This window comes from Convolutriloba macropyga, chromosome 1 (genome assembly GCF_964194025.1).
Source record: "Convolutriloba macropyga chromosome 1, txConMacr16.3, whole genome shotgun sequence".
Classification (NCBI taxonomy): domain Eukaryota; kingdom Metazoa; phylum Xenacoelomorpha; order Acoela; family Convolutidae; genus Convolutriloba; species Convolutriloba macropyga.
The window spans coordinates 22,230,764-22,255,119 of NC_134468.1; the positions used below are offsets into that span (position 1 = coordinate 22,230,764).

General features: G+C 34.6%; 2 protein-coding genes across 3 annotated transcripts; both read right to left on the reverse strand.

The window, feature by feature from the left end:
• Positions 1-306: 306 nt before the first annotated feature.
• Positions 307-11,223, reverse strand: LOC142336488 (uncharacterized). Of its 2 annotated transcripts, XM_075385383.1 has the most exons (3): positions 11,110-11,223; positions 10,856-11,042; positions 307-1,644 (listed from the first exon to the last, which is right to left on the reverse strand). In XM_075385383.1, the coding sequence occupies exons 2-3, from the start codon at positions 11,039-11,041 to the stop codon at positions 436-438; spliced, it is 1,395 nt and encodes a 464-aa protein (XP_075241498.1). In that variant the 5' UTR covers position 11,042; positions 11,110-11,223; the 3' UTR covers positions 307-435. The 2 variants fall into 2 exon arrangements, with proteins under 2 accessions (XP_075241498.1, XP_075241490.1); XM_075385375.1 differs by having other exon boundaries at positions 10,856-11,223.
• Positions 11,224-11,295: 72 nt separating this feature from the next.
• LOC142336481 (ribosomal protein S6 kinase-like 1) lies at positions 11,296-21,429 on the reverse strand. Its single transcript, XM_075385362.1, has 2 exons — positions 20,754-21,429; positions 11,296-13,268 (listed from the first exon to the last, which is right to left on the reverse strand). The coding sequence occupies exons 1-2, from the start codon at positions 21,344-21,346 to the stop codon at positions 11,528-11,530; spliced, it is 2,334 nt and encodes a 777-aa protein (XP_075241477.1). The 5' UTR covers positions 21,347-21,429; the 3' UTR covers positions 11,296-11,527.
• Positions 21,430-24,356: the final 2,927 nt, after the last annotated feature.

The window sequence follows — 24,356 nt, forward strand, 5'->3', positions numbered from 1 at the left end:
AATACTTCGTGAAATTCGAAGTAAGACCAAATGCCCCGTATGACCAAATAGCAAAGCCTAAAAATTAACAAAGCTCAAAAATGGTGTCCGAATAGCATTATCATAGCAGAAATTATTATCTCTTAATTGCTTTGAATTTTTCTTTTAATGCATCTATAGAGCCGCTCAAAGGCAATAACTGGAAATTGGAAAAAAAAGCTTGAATGGCCAGAAATACGTTGAAGTATCGGCTGAAAAGACATCTAAGCCGCTCGCACATTTCCATTACGCAGAGAACTGCTAAACCCTAATGCAGAAAATAGCAGATAATCGTGAAAAATAAACTAAATCAAAATGATATGTATACAAATTACGCATTTTAAACATTAAATATCCTAACTAAACTTGTTTTAAGTTTTGATATGTATAGTTTCGTTGATAAATGACAATGGTGAGTCACAGTTTCTCAACGGTGACTTGGGCTTTGCCAACGTGCATGTGATTGGCATGTCCATTCATATAGTGCGATGCAGGTGGGGGTGGTGGCGCAATTTTCTTCTTCGTTTTAGGAGCAACTGGGGATTGGGAATCTTGAACTGGATCAATCTTTATAATCTCAATTACTTCTTTAGCTTTCTTGTGTTCATTTTCCTTTGTCACAATAGGCGAGTTTATTTCTCCATTCGATGTGATAGTTATTCGTCCACTGGTATCATCTTTCTCTTGAATTGTGACATGTTTCGGCTCCGAGAGAAAACCGAAACCCGGTTGGTCAAAGCCCGATGACGAGGATTCAATGGCACTTAAATTTCCCTTCTGAGAACGCAACTTCCGCTTTTGTTCCAACTCTTGGAACTTTATTCTTTCTCTCTCTTTGCTTTTATCAATTCGCATATCCATTAAAACATCAGCTTTCTTGGGACTGTCAAGTTTCTGAGGACTGTCAAATTGTTTTGGACTTTCAATCTTCATAGAACCATTTAGTTTCTTTGGACTGTCAAGCTTCACGGGGCTATCAAGTTTCTGAGGACAATCAAATTGTTTTGGGCTGTCAAGCTTCATAGAATCATTTGGTTTCTTTGGACTGTCGATTTTCACAGGGTTATCAAGTTTCTGAGGACTGTCAAATTTCTTTGGACTTTCCACTATGATTGGACTAGTTGCGTTACTTGATCCGGCATTCAGAGAACGGTCAAGTCCAAGGGGGCTCTGAGATCCGTCGTTGACGGCATTGATTCGTTGGTTCCACTCTAGAGTTCGGCTTCTGACACGAATTGACTCGTCGGCATCGTTTTGAGGAACGATTTCAATTCTATCGCAAGTGGGGCGTTTCTCAATAGGCAAATGGTCCAAACTACTATTTGAAAACTGTCTATTCGCGACTGATCCGTTCGGCATACTCCACTGTGACGTCGTCTTACGATTCTTCATCTCCTCGAAAACTTCATTCTGCCTCTGCTGAAGTTCGTTTTCTTTCAATGCAAAATGGAATACTTGATCCCACTTCTTCCGCATCGATTCTATTTTGATAGGCTTTGATTCTATTTCGGCCGGATCCATATTTGTTTGCAAGTCTGTTGAATCTGCGCCGCCGTTTGAAATTTCATCCAAGGTCAAAAAGAGCGAGCTGGCAACTATGTTGACGGACCAATGTGACTGCTTTATCTAAAGCAAATTAAAAATAAATAACTCAGCTATTATAAAGTAAACAGCTTCAGATAAATTCTAATTTGAACAAAGACCAAAGTATGCAGAAAGCGAAAATATAGTTGTAGAAAACTACCAAATGTGAAAGAAAATATGATCAAAGAAACTATGCGTGTTTAAGAGAATTTAAAATTTTTCGTTCATTTTCAGTCAATTATTTTCAACCAAAACCATTTAACAAGCTATTACTTGTAGTATACCTTTCTGATACAAGCATACTATGGTGCGTAGATAACAAATCATACTGCGTCGATATACGTTTTTAGCGGTCTATAAAATACACGCCACTAGAGAAGCACAGCTTAAATACGCTAGCTACAAATTGCTAGTAAACGCCTCATTCAAACAGAGCTCAGGTAAATAACACCATTCGGAAAGAGAAGCAGGCAGACAGTTTCAGAATGAGAATATACTTAAACCTTTGGTAGGGGAGCTGAAAGGACAAAAGAAAGGATGAAATTAGACCGTCTTTTTCAAACACAGTTTAGCACATGCTAAAGGTAACAGCTACAAAAAGATTATCCTACTAGAGAAAAAAAGGTTGAATCACTGTTAGACTAAAAATGGTCTATTTGAGGACTGTTATGCAATAGGGAATATTTCTCCTATTTATCCTAGAACGAAAACAAGTAAAAACTGCACTGGTTACCTCAAACTTGTTGCATAATAATTTTCAAATCCCACAGGCTATTTTTGCAGCTCATGATAAAATTAGGACAAAAGATAACGCAAACCCCCCCCCCCCCCCCACATCATTTTTGGACGACAAAATTAATCATGCGCATCATCTACATACAGAAATTTGAGGAGCAGTAACAACTAAGTTCTGTGTTCTGTTCCCAACTAGCTGCGTCCAGCACGATGCGAATTCCAAATTACATCGGTTTTGCAGACAAACAGTATTTAACCAGTTTGATGACATTAAACTTCCTGAACAATTTTTATTTCTGTTTTCAGTTAAGACAAACGTTTCCTTTTTGAATAGTTAAGACCATACAGGGTAATTATTTTCTCTCAAAGAATAAATCATAAGTTCTACCCCCAATTGCTCCTCAAAATTGTCAAAAAGCAATTAAATCGTAATACTATACTCAGGGTAAGTTTTCCTAAAATGAAATTTCATTTAATTAACGTGTTCAGTAAAAAACAGTAAGGGTTAACGCCTAAATTATATAAATGGGGGTAGGAAATGTATGCTAGTCTTGTTGTTCAGCCGAATTATGTGATTCGCATCATTCGGTAAACGCATTATGATTAGAAATCAATATAAACTGAATCCGATTTAAGATAATTTGAAAAAGATCTAAAATTTTTTTATTTCTCGGTGAAAAACCATCATTTTGTCGACGTTCAAATCTGGACATAACAGTTTTAAAAAGTCATGTTTGACGTCTCTTTAAGAGAAACGCGATAGCGAACATTCCTTTTTCTATTATCAACAGCTTTATGCGTAACATAATTGCACTCAGGTACAAAATTTATTGGCTCCATTGAAAAAGGTAAAGGATTTAAAAAGATTTCGAGAAATCATTTTTCACTTTTCAAGCTTAACTTTTTTTCTTCTTAAAAAATCCACCGTCATTGGAGAAAAGCAAATAGAGGTCTTTTTCTACGAATGCGAGTAGTTAGCATCAGTTGAAAAAATTACTACGCGAAACATCGAATATAGCTGTGAAATAGACTCAGTTGCCGTAGAATTTAAAACATAAACCAACGTCAGAGGAATTGCTCTCAAACGACAGTCGGCGCAATTTAACTCAGATGGGTTTTAGCCCATTTAAATAATATGGTCACAAATCATTTGACTAGAGGGGGTTCAAATCAGCGATGTCCTGCATCCTAGACAGAGGTATTACCCACTTGGCTATCAGGTGATTGCAATTGCATATTACCATTGCATTTATTTTGATAACCGACTTCATTTCTAAATGAGAGCAACTTAGATGACGCAAAAATCAAAATTAATTGAAGATATCAACGACGATAAAAAACTCTGATGAGCTTTCAGCAGTAGATTGTAGCTTTTGGTCAACTTCCAAATTTTTTGGTGAACTTAAACATTATTTAATTGAAATTCAGTCCTATGGAGCAAAAATCATTTTGTTGAGTCATGTATGATCAAAGTCAGAGTAACGCAAAACATAAACCAACGTCAGAGGAATTGCTCTCAAACGACAGTCGGCGCAATTTAACTCAGATGGGTTTTAGCCCATTTAAATAATATGGTCACAAAACATTTGACTAGAGGGGGTTCAAATCAGCGATCTCCTGCATCCTAGACAGAGGTATTACCCACTTGGCTATCAGGTGCTTGCAATTGCATATTAGCATTGCATTTATTTTGATAACCGACTTCATTTCTAAATGAGAGCAACTTAGATGACTCAAAAATCAAAATTAATTGAAGATATCAACGACGATAAAAAAAAACTGATGAGCTTTCAGCAGTAGATTGTAGCTTTTGGTCAACTTCCAAATTTTTTGGTGAACTTAAACATTATTTAATTGAAATTCAGTCCTATGGAGCAAAAATCATTTTGTTGAGTCATGTATGATCAAAGTCAGAGTAACGCAAATGAGATAGAAGTTTGCGAAAAAAATTTTTACGAACGTAATTGACGCTAATGAGATGAAATTAAGGAAATTTTTCACTTTTCCAGTACTTCCCTATAATTAAACTTCGCCGTAAGCCGACGAAACGAAAAAGAAATCAGGAGTAGTGCCATATAACTACGTTCAGCTTATCAACTTTAAAAACATTGGTGCTCCTGAGGATCAAACATTAGCTTTCCCTGTATGATGATACACCAAATTTTGAATTTTAAAAATACGACTTTTGTATTGGAACGCGTAGAAACTTGTGCAAACTGAATTACTGAGGATCAAACATTAGCTTTCCCTGAATGATGATACACCAAATTTTGAATTTTAAAAATACGACTTTTGTATTGGAACGCGTAGAAACTTGTGCAAACTGAATTACTAATGATCTACCTGGCTCTGTCCTGCGATTACTGTTTAATGTTCGTTGTCTAGCAAATTTTTCCACCAGAAAAATTTGGGTGCGAGACATTAAACCGCACGCAAACGACTGGCAGTAACAATGGCAATTGATTCTTGCCTTTTTGAGATCTATAATTTTTTATATCTATTTTATATTAGTATCTTTTGAAAATACACAAAGGCATCCTCGGAAAACAACTTATGAACCAAAAACCCAGAAACTGGTAAAAGTTGACGAACATTCATTTGCGAGCGAAAATGAAGATCGTCATGAGCCACAAATTGTCTCAGTAGATAAAATAAAAACATAGCTGGCAGATTGCCAGAAAATAGCCGCAATAGATTCGTAGATCGGCAGTCTAAAAAAAACAGTAAAAAAGGCAGACTAAAAAAATTCGTCTTTTCATTGAAGGCTGATCTGTTATATTTTGATTAAAAATCTGTATAAGTTATTGCTGCCTCTGTTAGCTGATCTCAAATAACCTTCATTTAGAGTGATACACACCCATTTGACCTTATCTCTTTGAATTAAAGTAAATAAAAGTCAATTTCAAAGTGAGGAAGTCATTTTTTTGAGTGAGGTAAGTCAAGTGTGACCAAAAATTTAATCACGCGCATGAACAAAAAACTCGCTCCACTAAGAGCGAAAAATGACGTCACACATGCAATTCAGTTGAAATTGCATGAACGAATGAACAAAAAATGGCTGTGACGTCATATGGTCGTAACAAAAATCATGACGACGAAATAAAAAAACATAGCAGGACAAGTCCTGACGTACAATTCAAAGAATTTTCATTGAATAAAAAAAACTAGACCTAAAATGGACTATGACTGGATTGGAAAAACCATTTAGAAAAAAATCTGATCCAAAAAATTAAAAAAAACAGTAAAAATCAAAGTGAAATTGCCGCATGTGAACAAAAAACCACTAGCGAGAAAGCGAATTTTTGTTCAAATACCGTTTTCTCACTCTACTTTAAATTTAGAGAGAAAAAATTTCACGCCGCAAAACCACTCGCTTTTTCGCTCCATTTCCTCTTTCGGCGTGACCAAAATCACTACTCCACAATTTGACTTCAAAAATCATGAAAATGTGTGAACACATCTTTAAAAAAAACATAGCCGGAAGAATTCCGGAAACGACTCGAAGTGAAAATCCATTTGAACGCCATCCAACTACTCATCAAACAAAACGTGCCTTCACTTATTTACGATTATCTTGAAAAAAAATCATGAAAAAAAAGTAAAAACAATAAAATCAAATCTGTTAAAGTATGATAAAAAATCTGATCAAATTTTGTTATAAATTGAGATCCAGAAAAAACTATCTCTGCCAAAATAACTTCATCAAAACAACTAGTACATACAAAAACCACTTATGTGAATTTTGAAAAAATACTTTAGGCTAAAATTATGAAAAAAAAGCTCTTAAAAACAACTTTCACTGAAAAACCGGAAAAAGTTTCTAACTTTTTTAATATTTCAAAAACATATAAATCCAAAGAAAAATTCCCTTCAGCCAATTGGGTATCCAAATGCTCGCAAAACAATAGGCAAGTCATAATAGGCAAAGAAAATTAGCTAAAAAAGGAAAAAAAAACGAAAAACTGCAAAAAAAAATAGTTCCAAATTTCGCCATTTTTTTTGTCATATTTCTCAACAAAAAATGATTCTTACCCACAAAACTGTAACCAATTAATACCATGAAATTGCTCAAGTAGAAGGGGTTTCTTCAATACCCATTTGAGCCAGTAAAAGAAAATAATCGTCAAAAAAACGCAAAAAATTAGCCCAAAAATCAGCAAAATACATTAAAAACCTCCGACTTATCATAAAATTCATATTAATTTCCAGAAACCTTCAAACCACTACCGAAACCAGCCTAAAATTAAGACAAAATCATAAACAAACCTCTAAACCCAAAAAAATGGAAAAAAAACTGCTTTAAAATGCCGCACGTGAACAAAAAAATTTCGCTCGCTTAGACAAAATTTTTTCACACATTAATTTCTCGCTCTCAAAAACAGCGGTATGAACAAAAACCACTCGCTTTTTGCTCCGCTCTTCACTTTTGTTCAGCGCCAAAATCACTCCAAATTTTTTCACGCGTTTCATTTCCCGCTTCAAAAATCACAAATCAAATCAAATACAAATCAAAGAATTTTCATTGACTAAACAGAAAACTAGACCTAGAACGGACTATGAATGGTTTGGAAAAACCATTTAGAAAAAAATCCGATCCAAAAAATTGAAAAAACAGTAAAAATCAAAGTGAAATTGCCGCATGTGAACAAAAAACCACTACCGATAAAGCGAATTTTTGTTCAAACACCGTATTCTCACTCTACTTTAAAATTAGAGCGAAAAAATTTCACGCCGCAAAACCACTCGCTTTTTGGCTCCATTTCCGGTTTCGGCGTGACCAAAATCACTACTCCAATTTGACTTCAAAAATCATGAAAATGTGTGAACAGACCTTAAAAAAAAAAGACAGCGCCCCAATACAATTCAAATTCTTTGAATTGTAAAAAACCAAGAGAAGGCCCATAATAGCCCCAGCTATCGCTGTGCGGCTATTAAAAATGATAAAACCGAGCTCCAGGATAATTTTTTTTCTCTCCAAATGCTATTGGAACAATTTCTTGATCATTATTTTACGAAAAGAGAAGTGATACAAAGACAAAAGATTAGTTGCATCAACAATCAGCTAAAACAGAAGCTGCAAAAAAAGCGGACTCTGAGAGCAGAATATAAAACTTAAAATGGCCTCGACTATGCGTAGCTATAACAACAACAACGAGAAAGAGTAAAAAGCTAACAAAGACAAAAATCCGGCAGTAATATAGGAAACAAATTGAGTTCAATGCATCATAGTCGAACCGTTGTTTTTCTTCAAGTAGTAACTGAATTAATTAGCAAAGACTACCGAAAAAGTCCTAGTTAGCGATGAAATCCTTTTAATGAATTCTTTTGGTACAATTGGAGAAAACTCAGAACAACCACAGAAGTTGAAAAAAACCTCATAAAATCTCTGTTTCTATGCAAAACAAGATCCATGGAAGAGTATAATTGAATATTGCACACTAAAAAATACAGTGAAGACTATTTGAGTAATAACTACGTTTTTTTAAAAAATAGCTTTTGCTCTGAGCCCTTCTGTCTGTGAACTTTTCCATAAACGTTTTAGTGACATTTTTTCCGAACTGCTTCAAAATATCAGAGCTGATACCACTACATAAGAATGGCTTATTATCCGAACCGACCATTATCGCGCCATTTCAATTTAATCAACAATTGGAAAAGTTTTAGAAAGACTGCTGATCAACCCAATGGTTAATAATTTTGACCACGTCAAACTTTTAATGCAAAACAATTTGGTGTTAGACAAAATGAAGAGCAGCTGAAGCAATCAAAACTTTGATAGAGAGTATATTATTATCAACATCTAAATTGGAAAATACTGTATGCACTTTTCGTGATCCAAAAAGGATTTGAAAGGGTATAGAAAAACTTTATTGCAGAACTGTCATAAATATCGATTTACAGGTCCAATCTAAAAAATTCCTGAATCCTAATTCGAGGGTCGTAAACAATAAGTAGACGCTGGAAACATTTTTCCAAGCTAGCAAAAACTAAATACGGCGTTCAACCAGGTTCAGCAATTGGCCCTTCTATGATTTTAATTTATATCAAAGACCTGATACTCAGCAGTCCCGAAAAAGAAAAATTAATTTAGCCGACGAAGGAGCAGTTAGAAAAACCAGCGCTAAAACAATTAAGCAAGATCATCAAAATTCTTTGAGAGAAACAGTGAAGTGGCTAGAGGCAAATAAACTCAATTTAAACACAAAAACAAACAACTCAATTATCACTTCGTAAAACAACCAAAAACAAGTTTAACCTTTCTTTCAATTGAACACGATCGGTTTACAAAACGTAAATTTAAGTAACTAGGAGTAACCATTGACAATAAACTGAAAACGAAAAAAGTTGAAAACAGTGTAATTCTGGAGTGTCTTTTGCGAGCTACAAACATTGCCGTCAGATTGCCAGAAAATAGCCACCGTTGACGTGCTAGACACACATCAAGATTGAAACAGAATAAAAGAGAAATTGACAAAAAAAAATTCCTAAGTTTCAAAAATTGCTCTAATTCAGTGTGCAGTTTTAGTTAGATTCTAAACATAAACTTACTTCAGCTTCTTATCTGAAGGGTATTAAGCTTAATACTAATGTAAGCTAGCAATCGCTCTAATGAACTTTGATATCCTAATTCAAAAAGACTTAATGACCGGGCATTATCGGTTTATCCGGTTTCTTTTGATTTTGCTTTTTTGACATTGACAGTATTCACTAAATTAGGTAATTCAATGCTTGAAAGAATTTAAAATCCATTCAGTTGGAACAATGAGTGAAGTATGTCAGAAGTCAAACGTGATAATAGTGACTTATGTAAAACGAAAAACGCGATCAAAAGGTAAAGCGAATTAAAAAACATGGCAGGACAAGTCCTAACATACAGTTCGAAGAATTTTCATTGACTAAACAAAAAACTAGAACTAGAACGAACTAAGGGTGAATTGGGAAAAACTATTTCTAAAACAAATTCAGATAAAAAAACAGAGAATTGATGTCAAAATGCCGCATCTGAACAAAAAACAAGTAGCGAGAAATGAAAATTTAGTTCAAACAAAAAACTAGGCCTAGAATGAAAAATGGATGCATTGGTAAAACCATTTGGAAAAAAAATCCTATCCAAAAAACCGAAAAACAGAAAATCAGAGTGAAATTGCCGCATGTGAACAAAAAAACCACTAGTGAGAGAACGAATTTTTGTTCAAACACCGTTTTCTCACTACTTTAAAATTAGAGCGAAAAGAAATCACGCCGCAAAACCACTCGCTTTTTCGCTCCACTTCTTGTTTCGGCGTGACAAAAATCACTACTCCAAATTGACTTCAAAAATCATGAAAATGTGTCAACAGATCTTAAAAAAAGATAGAGCCCCAATATAATTCAAATTCTTTGAATTGTAAAAAGGAGAGCGCCCAAATAATAGCCGTTTGAGAGGCTGATGGCGGCTATTAAAAATGACTAATCAAAAATAGATAAGTCGGGTTATAATTCAGGTCAAACCGGTTTTAGAAAATAGGATCCTTAGATATGGGATTGCAAATAGAACAGCAATGCAAAAAATAGACTGAAGACTCAATAGAATCAGCCTACCAATTTTCTAAAAAGAACTACGACTCAATATCACACCAACAAGAGAAATACAAGATCGGTTCATCATTACGAACATTTCAAACTGCTACTAAAAACCTTATGCAACGAAACATCAATTATACAGTCCCGTATTTGTCATTGATCAAATTAATCATTGTCATTAATTGAAATTTTAACGTAACTTCCGAGACATGGAAACTGCAAACACAATCGGCAGTGATCACAAGTTTTTGAAGAATGGTATTGTGAAGAAAACTTTTAAACCGCTGTTTTCCGTTTGTATCAGTTTTTAATTGACATAACAATTTACATACCCCAGCTGAATAGGCTTGAACAGCTAAATAACTATTTTCGCGTTAATAATTATCTAGTAACACTTATCTAAGGCTTGAAATATTGTTTCGTGTGAAATGGTTGAACTTATGCCTAAAAAAATTTCTTTGTTTTCGTTATTTCTAAGTTTTGTTTCCTATGAAACTAATACCAAGAATTTTTTCGGTATTTTGAAGTTGCGTAATTCATTCATTCTTTTATTGAGGAAAAAAATAGCTTCGAGTCTGTCCTCCTCCTTAGAGACACTTACAAACAAATCAGTAGACCTAATAGTGTTCGCGCTGGTGCAGTTATGATTATTTTGTTGTTGAAATGTGAAGTTTTTATCTACTGATTAGATATTATTATTATTATTTCTTGATACTTCTGTAATCAACGAAATAGTCCACCTGAAATTTAACGGTGAGATACCGAGGAACCATCAAAATTATCCGTCAAAATTTCCTAAAGAGAGCAGACAAGAACTTAATTGTGTCCCCTTTTCGACAGAGGTCCTATTTTTTGACGATCATAAAAATGGCAGAAACTGTGAAAAAACTATTACGTGAGAAATATACTACGCGAAAAAGAGCAGTATTTGAAAATGAATTTGATTTCAACTTACTTCAAATTGTTCGAATTGTCTTAGGTCCCACATAGAAGATGACTTATCGGAGGAGGTCATGATACCATTGGCATCTGAGGAACTGGTTTGGCAGAAATTGGATAAATCTCGACACGATGCCGATAGAGTCTGTTTCCAGAAACTCCGCATTTTCTCGCGCTTCGCGATTCGATTCATTGCTGACATTCTATTGCACATACACACTTGAGTATTGCTCGAAAATAGGTTACCATAAACCAGCACAAAACACTCACTTTTCACCGTTTAGGCAAACTGCGCAAAATTGTTTCTGCTTCGTCTCGCATAATCTTTTATTTACATATTTACATCTGAAAGCAGGGTACCGCGTATGTTAAAACGTAAGCAGCGTATATATTGTCATATCAACGTGTTGGTAAATGTAAGAACAACCTTTCAACTTAAGCGTAGTAAACAGGTGGTCTGATCAGCTAAGCGTTAAATAAATGTTAGTAACAGTAATTGATATGCAAAATCCAAACATCACAGCGAGGTCCATTTTATGGCATCATCAATAAAATAAACCAAATTCAAACATTGAAAAACGTAGGAAACTATATTTACAGAATAGAATAATTTGACCAGTTCAAATTGATTGCATTTAATAATTTGCGAAAAAGCACGTCTAAACTAGAGGTTTTTAATATCACGCATTTAAATTTCAGGAAAACTCAGAATGTTGAAGAAAGAGTCATCTTTTGCGTTTTCAAAGTTCAAGCGCCGAGTGGGTACTTGTTGCAGCAACTGAAAAAGTAAGTTCTGTAGACTGGGCGAATCAAATTCAGAGGGTAAATCAAATTTATCCACTTCTTCAATGCTGTAGCTCGGGTAATCTTCAACAAACAGGCGGCCCGTGATCAATGTATACAACACGGCTCCTAAGCTCCACAAATCGCTTTTTGAGTTCGGCTTCATAAAAATAACGTCGTCTAATAGTTCGGGTGCAATAAAGTTCACACAGTACCGATCAGAAAGCCATTTTTGGTCAATTTCAACAGAATCGTATAACCATGAAAAACAATGCTTGAACTTAATATTTCCATTGCGATGCAAAAATATATCACGCGGTGTAAGACAACCCCAAAAAATTCCTAAAGAATGAATTTCGTTCAGATATTGCACCATCTGTGCAATCCATTTTTGCAGTAGTCTAACTGGGATAGTGTACATGTTCATAGACCGTCTCTTGTTCCTTGTATTATTGTGTATAGCTGCGTTATAAGCCACAAAAGATTCAACAAAATTAGCGGATGAAACGACAGGCCGAACTGGCGCTTTCCGCGTAGGAGTCTGAGATTTGCGAAGCTCTTCTTCGGTCAACGTAAGGGCGAAGTCTGAGTTGTCCGAATCGGGTTCCGCGAATAACAATTCGGCAAGCGATTTCTCCGATTTTTCAAAGGAGCTTTCTAAACTACTTGGAGCACGTGGTTCAAATTGGCTCAGATCTGTGATTGTATTAGATGAGTGATCTCTATGAAAACTGCCTGTTTCGCAGCGCGACCTCTGCTCATTTACTTCACTACTTTGCGAGGTATCTTGATATGTTGAAACAGGAATTTCATTCGTTTCTGAGAAGTTATGACTAGGTTGCATTCTTGAAATTAGAAGATCCCCAACTATGTATTCTAGGCAGAACACATAAGCATGGGGCAATTCATACACGCCACAAATATTTGAGGTAGACTCCATTTGGGGAGGGAAGTTTTTAAAACTCCAATTTTCGTTGAATGATTTCGGGAGCAACTTGAGAGCATATTTTGCTCCTAGATCGTCAAAAACAACCATGCTTTTGTTAAGTAACTTGAAAACGCGGAAAGTATTCAACTCATTGGACGGTCGAACTAAGTGGTCGAAATTAGTATTGGAACTGAAATAGCCTTCACTCCAAACCTTTTCGTCAGAATAAAAAGGCTGAATTGAGTTAAGTAAAATCTGTGATGCGATCGTTATGTACTCGGTAACTTTCTCGCTAACACAAGCTCGCTTGTCGGAATCTTTTTCGGTTATGACTCCCTTCAGCAGAATCTCTATGCAGCTTTTGTAAGCATAGAACGCATTTTCCAGTTCTTTACTTTCTTCGTATTCACAGGCAACTTTCACATAATGAGCAGCTTGGGCTAAGTATGAACACTTTGGGTAGAAAGCGTTACCGTCATGTACCTCTAAGAGGTCGGTCAGTAATAAGAGGTCATCTCTGCTCATTTTCCCTTTGCTCTCAGAGGCTAAGTCTCTATTGAGAGTGGTAGCTTCTACTAAGGCAGCTTGCAGCCAGTCTCTGGCAAGTACTTTGTTGGCAAACAAGAGTTTCGGGTCGTCTGGATCCGTAGACCAGTCCAAACTGTCAACATTTGTGCTGAGTGAGGACGTTTCTGATGATAAATCTCCATAAGATGAGCTGTAACAATCCAAATAGTTATATGAAAATCAGAGCATTTTCAATCATTGGAAGCATTTAAAATTCGTTAGGAGAATGACTTTCTATAATGCAAAAAAACCGGAAAAATTCTAGGAAATTTTGAATTTCATTTTTCGAAACGTAATTACATTTGACACTCATCAATAAAACATCAATTGGAACTTTAGAAATCATTCAAACCGTGTCAAAGAACTATTAATTGATATCAAAGCTGCAAATGGTTCCCCAAACAGACCGAGAGACACGTAAATGGATACACATCACTGCAATTGACAGAAATTCTTCAGCACACATTTAAATCTTCTATTTGTCTCGACACCATTTTTATCAAATTTAGAACGACCAAGGGCGGCGACTTCATCAAGTTGTCAGCTAGTATTCAAAGAAGTAAAACAATAAAAACAAAATGAGAAAATGTTGGAAATGCCATTTTTTAAAACAATTCGTGTAAAATTACAGAACTTGAAAAAGGTTCTTGCTCTTGAGAGATAAGGTGGCTGCTTTTCCAGACTTCTCACAAGCCTTTGACTCAGTTGATTGCGTTATTTTAATTCACTGATTAGATAAATTAGGTATTGCTGAAAAGACACCAATATAAACTGAAAGCTTTGTTTTGAAAAGATCACAAAGAAGTATAGTTAATAACGTTGCTTGTGATCATTTTATAATGAGGAGGCAGTCTTTTGTCTCGCACTCTTGAGCCTCTACATAAATATCCTGCAACGTACCCTTTCCAATACGGTATTCATAAGCATATCCTCTACTTTGATTCACCTAGCACGGAGTGTAAGCGTTTATTGGAATAACAACAGATGGAAGACGTTTCCTCAATGTTCACTTTACTTTCACAGAAGCATGCTATTTGATGTTCGCGCCTTTTGAAAAAAAATTCAGAACTGTTCTCGTTATATTTGATGGGATGGTTACGAAAAGCGTAGTCAAGTTCTATTCCGTTCGAATTTTTTTTCTCAGGCTCTGAGAAAATTGTCAGTGGAACAAAAATTTGCTGCGCGCTTCGCAACGATCGCAGCAATATAAACATAGCTGGAAGATTGCCAGAAAATAACTGCAACAGCTTCGTAGATCCACATTCTCAAAAAAATAGTAAAAAACTCAGAGCGATTTGTTTTCATTAAAAGCTGAGATTTTATATTTTGATTAACAATCTACAAAACTTATAGCCGCTTCTACTAGTTGCTCTTAATTAACGCGTTTTGAAGTTACACAAGCTGCTTAAGCTTTTATCAAAAATGTGTTCCGGCTAAGTTTAAAACCTGTCGCAATATCATCATTGAATTCCACGTCTAGCCAGTTAGTTGATCACATTAACATTTCAAAAATTTGCGACGGAAGAGAACTCTTTCAAAAATGGGATTTTAACCTGATAAGTTAACAAAATCACTATACAAAGTAACAAAAAAACGGTTACCAACTATCGTTTCACAGATTATTCCTTCTTCTGAACTCAAAAAAGTGGAACAATTGTCTTTCTAAGAATAGGTCCAAGAAAATACCCTTTTACCAGCTGTATGACAATCCAAGAAAAGCTGGATATTAATGACACGAAATTCAAGAGGAAAGCATCAGCAAGCAATAATAGATCTTTCAAAAAAGAAAGATTTTGTAACGTGGAGTTATTTTCTCGATATTTGGTCTGCTTTTTCAACAGTTCAGTTTTTGGAAAAAAGAAAAAGCCGGAATGAGATTTACCAAGGTGGAAACCAACAAAAATTATAGACAAGCCAAGCCTCGCAAAAATGGTTTGAAAAAATGCCAACAACGGGCAACTATTTTGTCAGAATTTAATAGTTGCACATTACATTGATATGTAAACAACGACATCCTACTCATACTCCCCTTAAAACGGATAAACACAAAACGGATAAACAAAAAACATTGCTACTTGTTCAATGACCTTCGCTCAAAGAGCAGATCTTATGATGACTCCTCAATATTCCGATTACAAATAAGGACATTATCTATACTCTTTTGCTAAAAGATAGGTTGTATCTCAGGTCAAATCAATCATCGACTTATGAAAATAGATCCTAGCTCAGATTTTCCTCATGTTACTGACATTTACAAGGTCCCACCAAACAACCTGCAATGCTAACGCAATTACCTCGTGTTTTTGGATCTGTATTATTTTTGGATCTGAACTTTTTCGCATAAGGATATCTTGTGAGAGTACCTCTTGTTCAATTAGCAAAACCTCTTGTTCAATTGCAAAAGTAAAATTTTTAATTAATCAGCCGAATCACTGATTTTAATCAATTCTTTTGAAAATTTGAATGCAACCTTAGCACAGTAAAACCTCTGGGACATCAATTATCACCCTCAAAACATCACAAGCATTAGCAAAATAAAATCAGAGCCCAACAAGTATCATTGGCATAAAATTAAAACTGGCATTCTGCAGTTCAAAAAGAATTTTAAGATGCAACAGAAATCACAAGGACAAAAAGCCACGTCAAACAGACTCCAATTTATGTTGTTCCCGATATCAGGAAACTATCAACAATCAAAACATTGACAACCAAATTTGGGCGAACTGCTCCCAAATTACGGCAAGCGGATGGTTTCGCCAACAACTAACTGGGACTTAGGGATGCTAGCATTGGTGGGGGGAGGGTGGAAAGAGGGAGTGGTTGGAAGGAGTCAAACTCAACCCTTAAGTACCGCCATTAACACGCGATTAATTTATCTCCTCAAAACATTTTTGGTGAATCGCATACCTGGCAACTAGTAAGGTGTAAGCATTTAAGAGAGCTGCTCGGCTACTCAATGCCTTTAAGCTTTACCTGTCTATTCCATTTTTGAAGACAAAAAGGCGTCAGAAGAGAACTCCCTCAAGCAAAAATGCTCATAGGAATGCAGGGCTAATATAATTTCTACCAACTTCTTTCGAGAGCTGCAGTAAGCGAACAATTCTAAATTGAAAAACAGTAACTTGACGTTGTTTAAAAATTTAGCATTCATTGGAAGCTGATTATTTCAAGGCAGAGAACGGACACCACTAATCTGCGTAAACTCATTTCTAACAGTGCATCCCGAACCTCTGCAAAGCGCCAACAAGTGAATCATAATTCTTGATTTATCTGGTACACAAACCAGTAATATCGGCAAAATATTGGAAAATGATAATGGTAATTCGATGAGCATTTTCAGAAGTGACAGATAGCAAGAACACAAGGCGACAAACCTGGTCCTAGAGGTACACCATTTTATAGTCTATTTACTGGGAAAACTATCAACAATCAAAACAAAAAGCATTTAGAGCTCAGATAAATATTTAAAAAAAACATAGAATATCAACTTTGTAACCCAAAGCAGTCGGTCTGTCGGGCAATACTAACGGCAGAGAGTTCAAAAATTGCTTTAAACATTCTTCTTAGGGCACAGGTACCTAACAATGGCATCAAAACTCAATGTTCGTCTCAGAAAAGCATTTAAATTTTGGGAGTGATTATTTTCTGCTAAATAATCACTGCTTCCTTGCATAGGAAACCATTGCTTTATCATAGAAACTCTGAAAACCAAAACATACAAAGTTCATAAGGTACGCGGTGCTCATCAACAAGCAAAACCTCATTAAATTTGTATTTGCAATAAAACCATTAAAAAGCGGCCGGAAAAGCTAATTCATTATAAACCAGAAAAAGTTATTGTTTCATTGAATCTTTAGATTCTAATTTTTGACCCCACCTCATTTGCCCACCTCAACAACAAGAAAAAGTTTTTTGTACCAATAATCTTTAGATTTTGAATTTGACCTCACCTCATTTTTGTTGACTTCTAATTTATCAGTCAATTTTCTTGCAGTCAACAAAAATGAGGTGAGGTCAAATTTAAAATCTAAAAATTATTGGTACAAAAAACAACATTTTCTTGTTGTTAAGGTGGGCAAATGAGGTGGAGTCAAAAATTAGAATCCAAAGATTCAATGGCACAAATAACATTTTCTTGTTTATAATGTATTAGCTTTTCCTGCCGTTTTTTATGGTTAAATTGCAAATACATACTTAATAATGAGGTTTCGTGTTGATAAGGACTGCGTATCTTATGGACTTTTAATGTTTTTGCTTCCAGAATTTCTATGATAAAGCAATGTTTTCATATGCAAGGAAGCAGTGATTATTTAGCAGAAAATAATCACTCCCAAAATTTAAATGCTTTTCTGAGACGAAATTTGAGATTTTGGTGCCATTGTTAGGTATCTAAGCCCTAAGAACAATGTTTAAAGAAATTACAACAAACAAAGTAATATACTTCTAGGCACATTTCCCAAATTGCGCAAAACTTTTAGTTTTAGAGTCCACCAATGAGATGTTTGTGGTGGTCCAAAACATACTTTGCCAAACGGCAACTCTTTGCAAGGAGATGCATTTAAGAATTTAGAAGACTTCATAAGTACAAGACAGATCACAAATATTTTACTGAATTCTTCATAACATTATAAAAACACAGTAATTTTTATTGATATTTGTTGACTTCTGGACACTATAGCTATTAGTTTAACTGTAGCTATTTGCTATGGATATTTACTAACATTTTGTAACTTAAAGAGGTGGAAATTAAAGTTCAACAAATTGCACCAAGCCCGGAAAATTGTTTCACACCACTAATCCCTAACACTACAACCTTAAACTTGAAGAATTGTTACCAGTTTACATGAAAATCAAGTAGTTTCCCTTGTGTAATTTTAAGGCAAATGCAAAATCTCATTCAAGATTCTTCTTTACTGTAAAGAGTTGGAGTTTATTTTTCTCTCATTGGGATATCTGTTGTTGGTATTGAAGTTTACGCCGACGTCAGACGTAGCCAAGATCACGAAGAAGACGGCTTTTGTTTATATTGACAATGTTGTTCCATGTTAATTTGTTTGCGACTATGAGCCAAAGATCTCACTTTCATGATGGTGACTTCAAAATGTGCATTCAAGCTTTGCAATAGAAAAATTAGTTTCGCTACAATCGAGTCTGCTTCGATTAATATTACACGAATTTGTAACCTCTTCTACGGTAGCATTTTAATTATCTAGCCCAATAGGGAAGCAAAACTGTGGCAAGTTGCAAACATAGCTCACAAATTGCCAGAAAATAGCCGCAATAGCTTCATAGATCTGTAGTCTCAAAAACAAACAGTAAAAAAGACAGACCAAAAAAGAAATTTATTCTTTTCATTGAGGGCTGAGATGTTAAATTTTGAATCTGTGAAAACTGATTAAAAATCTGTTTAAATTATTGCTGTTTCTATTTGCTGCTCTTAAATAACCCTTCAATTAGAGTGATATACGCCCATTTGACCTTATCTATTTGAATTAAAGCAAAGAAAAGTCAATTTCAAAGTGAGGAAGTCATTTTTGAGAGTGAGGTAAGTCAAGGGTGACCAAAAATTTAATCACGCGAATGAACAAAAAAACTAGATTCACTTAAAGTGAAAAATGACGTCACGCACGCAATTCAGTTAAAATTGCATGAACGGATGAACAAAAAGCGGATTTGAAAGGGGTTGTGACGTCATATGGTCGTAACAAAAATCTTGACGACGAAATAAATAAACATAGCCGGAAGAATTCCGGAAGCGACTCGAAGCGTCAGAACTTCACCAACAAAACTGTAATTGCAACGGAAGCCACTACCTTTTGTATTAAACCATTAACTCACTACCTCCCCAGGTCTGCTCTAAAAATTGGTTAAACTTAAACGACTGTCAACAAGAGAAACAAAATGCAGAAAAATTTTATATTATTGAAAACGTTCGGTAACGTTAAAAAAACAAAAATAATTAAAGTGGTCAAAAACCTGATAGTCTGAAAAAGCTGACAAGGTTATCAATAGCCCTCAAATATTTCATGATTCTAATCTGAAAAAGATCGCGAAAGTAAACAGCAGATAATAATCTTAGAAACTAAGTTAAATCTTTTCAAAAAAGAAAGCTCAAATTTAAGAATCAGAAAACACCTATAAATACACTTCTAATCACTGTTATTAGGACAAAAACAACACACACCTGTTCCTTCTTGTACATAAGCTAGACAACATGATTTCATACTAAATCAAAATTGAAATTGATCATAGAAAAGACATAAGCAGCAGAATATTCAAAGGCAAAAAATAGTTTTAATTAATACCAAGGCCGGAAGAAAGCTGTAGTAATTAGTCATAAGTGGAAATTTTGGAAAAAGCTTGCTATCAAACTCTCAGTACTGCCTTATGTTGAATGAAATCAATTGCAAACCAAAGAAAGCTGAAATCATTCATTTTTTACAACTGAAAAAATCAATATACGGAAAACAAATGTACGTGCCAGGACAAAGCTAGAATGATATTAACTAGAATGTGAAGTACATGGACACAATGTAAGAAACACCGTAACAAAAAGACTTTCTTGATTTTTGAAAGTTAAAAATCAAATTAAAAAGTCAAGAAAAACGAATACATTTCATTGTTCAGCATTCAAAACATAGAAAAGATAACTAGTCATCCGATACAAAGATCTATCCTCCTGAAGAGAAAAAAAATAGGAAAAAGCAAAATTCATAAATACGAAACATTGAAACATTTTGCAAAAAAAATGGTCAAATAACTTTTGAGTTAAGACTGCATTTATGAAAAAGTTCTGTTTTTTAAAAACTTAACACCAAAAAATGATTGAATTTTTATTGAAACGAAATTAAAGTCCCTCATGTTGCACATTTCTATCAATTACAAACAAAATACAAACGAAAAACTGACGAAAATCGGAAAAAAACTACCTAATCGGATTATCATATGTACAATTTTATGAAACAAAATTATATCGAGGTAGAAAGAGGCGTTGAGTATAGGAATTATCAAAAAAAATGCCATCTTAACTGATTTTTGACAAAAAGACGGTTAAAAGATCCAAAAATGAAGAAATTAAAATTAAAAAGCCAAAAAATAACAAGAAAAATCAAGAATTATGTGCCAATTTTCAACTTGAAACGCATTTTCAGGCACTGCAAAACACTGTGGTACTCATTTCCGAGGTTGAAATTTCAATATCGTATCGAATAAAAGTTATTTCTACAAAAAACCAAATTGAAAGCAAAAAAATTGGGCCACTTAGACGAAAAAACGGCTAAAACCGGTCATCTATATGTGCAATTTAGTCAAAAACTACTTTTCAAAGTCAAAAAAAAGTCATTCACTAAACTCAGCGCATGATCAAAAAAGCTTCTCTCGCTTTGCGAAAATCTGTTCACCAAGACAGCTTTTCTCACTTTCGCTTTTAGGTCAAAATGCCGCGTGAAAAAATCTACTTCCTGTAAAAAAAATCCGAGAGAAAACCAATACTCCTCTTCGAGTCGTAAAAAAACCAAGAGAAGACCAATAATAGCCTCAGCTATCGCTTCGCGGCTATTAAAAAGGATAGAAAATCAGGTGAGCAATACGAAACAATTTGATTTGATTTTTCGTGGAGAAACCATAATTTACTTACTCCGGAGATAGAGAGTTCGCAATTTCTTGCGAAATATCTTCAGCTGACGAATTTCTATTATTCTCTATGTCAAATGACCTCGAGTTATTTCGCTGATGAGCTGAACATACAGAACTTGTCTCTCCACTCTCAAGGGCAGAGCGTGGCCAAGCCGACAACCCATTTTTATTTTGTTCATGATCACTGGTGCTTCCCCGCTGTGCTATGAAGTCTTCCCAATTCTGCCATTCACAAAAATTGTCAAGCAGCCCCGTCAGAAATTCTGAGTGGGTGGAGGATAGAAAATCGAAAAATTTGTTCACACTTTCTTGGCGTAGGTTTATCTCTGAAGCCGAATTGGAGCGAAAAGTTGCTGGTTTTCGTAGCTTTGGTAGAGAAGAGATGAATGCTTCTTTTTTGCACTTGGTACAAATATTTGCTTGGAGCTCCAAGATTTTGCTATAGCGCTGCCATACAGTGTATTTCTCAACAAAATCTCCTGAATCTGACCTGCTTTGACGGAACCCGACAATTTTGTACAAGGTATAGCCTTCCTTATGCTTTATTTTGCTTTCAACCAGAAAGTGAATCCATTGAGCATCTTGCAAAGGCATAGCATACCAAACCTAGCATACTTCTGGCATACTTTATAGCATATTGCAGATTTACTTCCGAATCGTTGACAGAATTCAGCGTTTCTTCTGAAAAGTAGCAAAATCCTTCTTTAGACTTGATAACTTCTGAGACCTTATAAAATCATTTTTGTTCCGACCCCTCTTGAGGGGGGAGGAACTATATACTCACTGGTTTTTTTTTTCAGACAATTTCGACCGATCGATATATTCATCGTAGAGAGCGGCATCATTAAAACTCCCGTCCAGCGTAGAATATGGAATTTAAAAGATTTACTTGTGTTTCGTTTTCTAGAGCGAGTTATCAACGTTTAAATTTTTGTGAATATTAGACCGATTTGCGTTTATTCTATTCACATTTTCCGGAATTTTTGCCTAAAATTTTACCAAATTTGCAAAAATATGTTTAAAAAAATTTAACAATAGTTCTGTTGCTCTTATTTTTAAAGACAAAAAAGTATTGTTGGCTATTTTGACTTAATTTTTTGGCAAACACATTGGCTAAATATTTCAAAATTTACCCATTTTCATCAAAAATTGCACGAAATAAGCTTCTATCGTCAACTTTGATTAAATTTGCCGGAAGTACACACCTAAAAACAACTAACACGATTAATTTAAACTACAAAGGGAGCTAGTCCTATTTCTATTTCCATTGACAGTAGGCTGGAATTACAGTTTTGCCGTTTTTTGCTAACTTTACTTGTGATTATCAAAAACGCAGCCTATATTTTTAATTTTTTAGCTAACAATTTATCTAGATATATACCAATCGAAACAATTGAGTATTCTTAACGGACGAACGGCAATAGCAGGGCTGGTTTTGGTCCCATCTTGGACTGTTACGAACCAAAAAAGGTCGGACTGTAATCAGTCAGTCTTATTTTCAATCTTTTTTATGTTAATTAAAGAACAGAACAATTCAAAACTAATTGCCGATGGGTCCAACTGGCTTCCTCAACAGTTGCAATTTAATATCTCTATTTTCTTTACTAGAAGGATTATGGTCGTTTTGAATTTGAAAAATGTTTTATTTTTTAACAAAAAATGGCTTATTAGACTTTGCCACTATTTTTCTCTTTATTTATTCAACTTGTAGCCAAGTGTCAGCAAAAAAACTCCTTCTTCCTCTTCTTTCTACTGAATTAAGAATTAATCCTTTTGCGGTTTTACGCGTTAATTTATGGTTTTTGCTTTGATAGTACTAGATGTCACATTTTTTTTTATTTTAATGCATTTGGTCCATTTTTTTATTTCTTTTCGTTAATCACATCATCAAATTTGTTGACAGTTCACATATTTCATTATTGGCGTTCAAAATAAGGCAAAATTGAACATATGAAGGTCTTTAAAGGCATATACTATGGTTTTAAAGGCTTCGACTCCCCTTTCTCGAAGAATTTAAATGATTTTTTTTAATTTGTTTTAAACTCTCATTTTTACTTTGTCTCTTTAGTCGCATGAAGTTTCCTGGCTACTGACAGGTCTCCTTGGCTTTTTATGGAAAATAAATGAGCCTATTTTTTTATTTGAGTAGATGGCTGATGGCTTTCATGACTTGGAAAACAATTGTTTTCAAAAATTAAAAAAACACCAACTTCGCATTTTTGTTCTCTATCGATTATTTCTTGCCTAGTATGGTAACTTAAAAGTCACATATGACACAGTTGTTGTCCAGGGAGGGTGCAAGTGTACAAAATCTAATGGTTTTAAAGAATTCGTTATGAATTTACAGGCTTCGACACGGGTTTTTCGCAAATATAATTTGTGATTTTTGTCTATTTGACGTTTTTTGTAGACGTGAGGCGTAATCTGAATGAAAACAGGTCTCAGGTGCTTCCTTTGGACGAATAAACGAACCACTTTGATAATTTTTTTTGTAGCTAATGGCTTTCATGTCAATAATTGCTTTTGAAAAAAAAAACAAAGTACAACTAAATTTTGCATTTTTTCTCATTGTTGACTACTTAATACCTATTCCTATTAATGAGAGTTCGCATACCTCATTGTTGGGGATCGAGGAAGGCTCAATTGAACATATTTTGAGAAAAATATGACATTACGGCTTCGAGAGCGTTTTCTCGCAGGTTTTAACTGAATTTTTGTTTTTTGTCTCTATTTGTTGTTCTTTTTGTAACATAAAAAACCTAATGATGACAGCTCTTAATGCCCTCCTGTAGAAGCGTATGTGATCATAAACATGTTGGATGTGTTCAATTGCTATTTAATGGTTTTCATACTTTGAAGTTAATTGTTCTTAAAATTATAAGCCACTTTCTTAACTCTGCTGTTTTCTTTTCTTCGTTATTGTCTAATTCTTACCGAGCCTTATTATGGAGTCGTATTATTATAGAGTCCATATCTTTACTAGTGTAGTACAAGATTTTTGTTTAGTTTTAGTTTTATCTGACGCTATTTTGACCTTGTTAATAAGTTTTCTTTTTTGCACAAAAAATGGACGTAATTTTGGATGTAATTAATGTTTGTTGCTATTGTTGTTTGATTTTGTTGTTCATCTTGACTTGCTCTTTTAATAATGGCTGATCTCATCTTTTTTCTTCCAAAATATAATTTTTGGGGTTTTTCTATCTGTTCCTCTTTTGGTAGACGTTTATACGAAAAATATGGATAAGCGGGGTCGGATCTTTATGTGCGAACGCACATTAGCGAGCCTCCTTGTTTAAAGCAATAAACAGCAGCCGAATAGCGGCATTTTGAACAGAACACTGTGCAACCCATGAAACTGTTTAGAGTAGCTTGATGCCTCGGGGTATCAGGCGATATTGGATAAATATATTAAAGTCAACAATTTAAAAGTCAAAAATTAAATCAGTTCTGAGAACTTTTGTCAATAGTCAATTCGCATAATTAGTCACATAAAAACTCGTATTTTCTCATTTTAATTTTTAAAAAAATTATCATGACGTTTTCTTTCTTCCATTTTCACTTGATTAACTGCAGAATTGCATCTCGTACTTTTCATTTCTGGAAC